Here is a 5,000-nt window from a genome sequence, read left to right as displayed (position 1 = left end):
ATAGTTTGGATTCGGTTTAGAGTTAGCCTCAGACTAACATTAGCATTAGCTGCAGGATTAAAGTTAATGAAGACGCTGCTGTCTGATTGGATGGTGGCGTTTGTGTTCGCTGCCTGTCACAGAGAAGCGCTTTGCTAGCGTTTATCCCATAGCGTTTACATCTATAGACTTAAAGGAACGTGCGGCTGTTTGTGCACGGAGCTCCATCCTGCTGTCAAGGGTTCGGTGGAGGAGTTTGATTGGGCGGAGCTGGATTGGCCAACGCAGCTACCTGCTAGCGGAATAAACGATTGCGTTCCTGTGATTTGCCACAGCTTTCATCCTCAGGATTGATTTCATGCGACAGCAACTGTTGCAGGTTTTTACTGCGGGTACTCCAGTGAATCCGTGCACGCAGTCCCATGTGCACGTGGGTTTTGGTGGGCGTGCGTTGTAAGTGTTGCAGCTTACAGCATCATCTCTGTCAGCTATGCTAACAGCAGTGCAGATGAGAGGCACGTGCACCCATTGATAGCATTTAGCATTTCATCATGAAGGCACTGGCACCGCGGGCGTCTGAGAGCAGACCCCACCTGACACACACACACACGCACACACACACACACTCCTACAGGATGTTACACTACCCCAGTTGAAAGTTTAATGACCCTGTTAGCAGGACATCCCCGTTTGAACCTGACGCGTTCTCTCCTGTCGGAGCTGCAGTATAATGGCCCCGTTGGCTGTGTGTGTGTGTGTGTGTGTGTGTGTGTGTGTGTGTGTGTGTGTGTGTGTGTGTGTGTGTGTGTGTGTGTGTGTGTGTGTGTGTGTGTGTGTGTGTGTGTGTGTGTCAGTTGGCACAAAGCTTTTTGCAAAGTGAGTGTCCTGATGCTGGAGCTTCCAGAAAGTGTTTTGCGCTCTTGGTGTGTGTGTGTGTGTGTGTGTGCGCGTGTGTGTGTGTGTGCATGCCCGTTTATGTGCGGCATTTATCTTTTATGTGCCTGTTTGTGTTTTTATGTGACACTACGTTTCCCCGTCCATTTATCTGTTTTATCTGCTCGACAGCAGTGTTATTGTATTGCCTCCGTTCAACTGTATATCTCCCTCTTATGCCTTTAAACGGGGGGCACATGGAGTGTGTGTGTGTATGTATGTGTGTGTGTGTGTGTGTGTGTGTGTGTGTGTGTGTGTGTGTGTGTGTGTGTGTCTTGCAAACATCTCCGGCGTCATGCCACCTGGATCCCATATCAGGACTCAGAACTTGGCAGAACGTGTTAGCAGAGCGGGTTGTTAGCCTATCCACTGCTAACGGTTAGCGGTGGCTAACTCCAGCGTGTTCCAGGTGTTCACTTCTCAGCCTTTTATTCAATATACTTTTGCCGGTCGCAGGATCTCGACCTCCAAGAGGAGGATGTTTTTAATCCGGCGCCGAAGACGCCGGCGCTTTATCTTTCCTTTTTTTTTTCCAATCCTCTCTCTCTCTCTCCCTTGGAGTTTCTGTAACCTCCTCCGCTCCCGTCTGTTCGGAGGGATAACGCCCCGGGAAATAGCCATCCCTGCGGAGCATCAGCCACCCCTGCTTATCCCCGTCTCTCTCTTTGCTCTCCATCCCTCCCTCCAGGGGGAGTCGGGCTCCCGGCGCTCGCCGTGGCGTCGGCCTCGATCAGGAGCACCCGGCGGTTCACGGGGAGGACAGCCAATGCTGGCGCTAATCCCGGCGTGAAACTAAGGAACATCACCGAAGCGAATTATGAAATGAGCCTCTTTCACTGGAATGTGTGTGTGTGTGTCCGTCTATGTGTGTGTGTGTGTGTGTGTGTGTGTGTGTGTGTGTGTGTGTGTGTGCGCCAGAACTGTGTTCCAGCACAGTGTCTGTGTCTTTGTCTCTGACAGGCCGCTGCGCACAGCCTGAAATATTCATGTGCACCTTTGTTTACTTGTGAGCCGTCCTTTAAACACACACACACGCACGCACACACACACACGCAGCCCTCCGGTCCTCGTGCTCTGCTTCGGGGTTCCTCTCGGTGCTGCGATGATGTCATCCCGCCAAACGGCATCCAATCAGACGTTGTGTTTCCTCCACGCCGCGGCTCCAGCTGTTAGAACACGTGTCAACAAACTAATCATGCTAATCTCTCGTCCTCCTCGTCCTCCGGCTTCTAATCTTCTCTGACTCCGGGGGAAAGTTCCTCCCTCCATCTTCGGCTCTTGACGTCGTGCTCGCCGGCCCGGTCCTCCTCCTCCTCCTCCTCCTCCTCTTCGTCGCTCCTTCATCCCTGAACGGCCCGAGGCGAGATCACGACGTGGCGAGGCGGCGTCTCATCGCGGCTCTTAATGACGGCCGGCTATTTATGAGGCCGTCCCGGCGATTAGACAGAGCCGAGCGCCTCGTCTCCGTCTAATCGCCGGGACGCTTTGATTCATGCTCCTTTTCTTCTCCCCCCGAGGTCCTTCCCTCCTTCCCCTAATTTGCTTTTCATCTTCCTTCGTCTCTTATCTCCCCCCTCGACCCATTAGTCTGCCTAACTAGGCGGTGATTACATGACTCATGTATTCATTGTGTGATGGTTGAGCCAAGAGCCTCTCCATCCCAACTGCTGTGACCGGAGAACCCCAGTGTTCTGTGCACCTCTTTAAGGGGGGCCGTTGAGAACCCGCTGAGATGGTGGGAGAACATGCAGAACAGGCGCAAACACACTAGATGTTTTGCGTCCTGCTCTTCCTGGAGGAGCGGCACTCAGGATGAAGATCCCTATCGGAGCTCCGCTGCCCCGCCGCCCCCCAGGCAGGAAATTGCCCGTTATCTCTCCTGTCAGACCTAAACGAACCCCCCGACGGACGGCCTGGGTAGATGTCGCGTTGCTGTTGCCGTGACAACACCGAGAAGGGTGACCGGGGCGGAAACACGCCGCTTTTCCCGTCAGACGTCAGGGAAAGTCGTTTGTCCAGGTTGTTGCATGCATGCAACAACTTCATAGCCCAATTGTGTGTGTTTGGTGTGTGTGTGTGTGTGTGTGTGTGTGAGAGTGTGTTTTGACCCGCTTGCTCTTTCTCCTGCAGTGGTGCTGCTGAATTCCAAGGAGACGCAGGCAGAGCTGGGCTGGACCTCCTTCCCCCCCAACGGGGTGAGTGTTTTGCCGCCGTCCCAGGCGTTAGCATGTTTATTCATCTGTTTGCGTGCGCGTCCCGCCGTTCATTATGTTCGGCGCCGGCAGCTGTCGGGCCCCGGCTGTTTTGCATTCCGCCGTTCTTCCTCCTCCGCCTCGTCCTCGGGCCTCTGGCGCTCGTCTCCCCGGTGGCTCGCTATCAAGCCGCGGCGCTAATCCGTGCTAAAACACCCGAGACGAACGCACGTTCTCTCCGTTCACCAGGGGCATGGGGATGAGGCTGAAGCAGGTGTGTGTGTGTGTGTGTGTGTGTGTGTGTGTGTGTTTCACCGTGCGCCTGCATCGGGCGTGATCACGTGCACAGCTGCGTGGCAGGACCAGGCAGCAGGGCAGAAGAGGAACACCATTCTATGGTGTTGCACGGTTGAGTCACGGACGATCGTTCACCAGGATTCGATTCACTTTGCGTGCGTCTGATTCCCGTCTGGTCAGTGTTTGAATCCTGAGCCGTCGGACAAATGATTCAGATTGTGACACAAACTCTCTTCCGGGTGTCTTTTAACGCTGCGACCTCAAGGATTTACACCTGAACCCGTGATCAGGGTAAACCTAGCCGCTAACAAAACGCATAGAGTTCACTCACGTCCTGACATCATTCTGCCACTGGATTGGTCGTCTCCACATGCCAATCTAGCGTTTTCTGTGTATTTATAAACGTGTTTTATCGATAACTCGATCAGATGCGATCATAGAAGTTAGCTAGGAGTCAAATCTGTAATGAGGTGAATGAACGGCTGCACGCGATTCTCCACGAAAGCCCTGGATCTTCTCGTTTCCCGACGTTCTCGGGAAATTAGTGAAGAAATGTAAAGCCTGACCGCCACATCACGGCGGAGTTTATGATTCACGGAGCTGCTCCGTCGCAGGAATCGCTGGAAAGTTACTGTTCTCTCCACAGCCGGGCGACGGGCGGTCGGTCGAAGCACCGGTCGAACTCGCCAGGAGGACCCGACCTTGAGAAGATACCAGGATGTTTCCCGGCGCCGAGGATCCCGCTCTTAACCTATGCTGTGTTTTCTCTCCCCTCCGTCGTGCTCGGACGTCCTCTTCTTCGACCCTTCACGTGCGCTCCCGCCGTCCCGTCCGACCAGTGGGAGGAGATAAGCGGCGTGGACGAGAAGTACAAGCCCATCCGGACGTACCAGGTCTGCAACGTGATGGAGCCCACGCAGCAGAACAACTGGCTGCAGACGGGCTGGGTGGCGCGGCGAGGAGGCCAGCGCATCTTCGTGGAGCTCCAGTTCACGCTGCGCGACTGCAACAGCATCCCCGGCGTGGCGGGCACGTGCAAGGAGACCTTCAACCTCCTCTACGTGGAGACGGACAGGGACCTGGGCGGCGTGACGCGGGAGGACCGCTACACCAAGATCGACACCATCGCCGCCGACGAGAGCTTCACCCAGGGCGACCTGGGCGAGAGGAAGATGAAGCTCAACACGGAGGTGCGGGAGATCGGCCACCTCAACCGCAAGGGCTTCCACCTGGCTTTCCAGGACGTCGGCGCCTGCGTGGCGCTGGTGGCGGTGCGGGTCTACTACAAGCGCTGCCTCGCCACCGTCCAGAACCTGGCCGTCTTCCCCGACACGGTGGCCGAGGCCGCCTTCGCCACGCTGGTGGAGGTGCGCGGCGCCTGCGTCAACAACTCGGAGGTGGACGCCGACAGCCCTCCCAGGATGCACTGCAGCGCCGAGGGCGAGTGGCTGGTGCCCATCGGGAAGTGCGGCTGCAGCGCCGGCTACGAGGAAGGACACAGCAGCTGCGAAGGTAGGAGGCGCTCCAGCAGATGCCGGGCCGGAGGGTCGCGGAGTTCCGAACGCTCGAAACGACGGGTGCTTGCAGGAGTCGTACGTC

General features: G+C 56.1%; 1 protein-coding gene across 2 annotated transcripts in view; it reads left to right on the top strand.

Moving 5' to 3' along the window:
* The window catches only part of epha10 (EPH receptor A10), an 80,167-nt gene that overhangs the window by 13,495 nt on the left and 61,672 nt on the right, over positions 1-5,000 (top strand). For both annotated transcript variants that reach the window (XM_086178182.1, XM_086178183.1), the window contains exons 2-3: positions 3,043-3,107; positions 4,241-4,913. In XM_086178182.1, coding sequence (XP_086034308.1) covers positions 3,043-3,107; positions 4,241-4,913 — 738 coding nt within the window. The remainder of the gene's footprint in view (positions 1-3,042; positions 3,108-4,240; positions 4,914-5,000) is intronic.

The sequence above is a fragment of the Fistularia commersonii genome, chromosome 30 (genome assembly GCF_037954325.1).
Source record: "Fistularia commersonii isolate RoL2024-O1a breed Wild chromosome 30, RoL_Fcom_v1.0, whole genome shotgun sequence".
NCBI lineage: Eukaryota > Metazoa > Chordata > Actinopteri > Syngnathiformes > Fistulariidae > Fistularia > Fistularia commersonii.
Note: the sequence above shows the minus strand (reverse complement) of the source record. Positions and strands in the feature narration are given on the sequence as shown.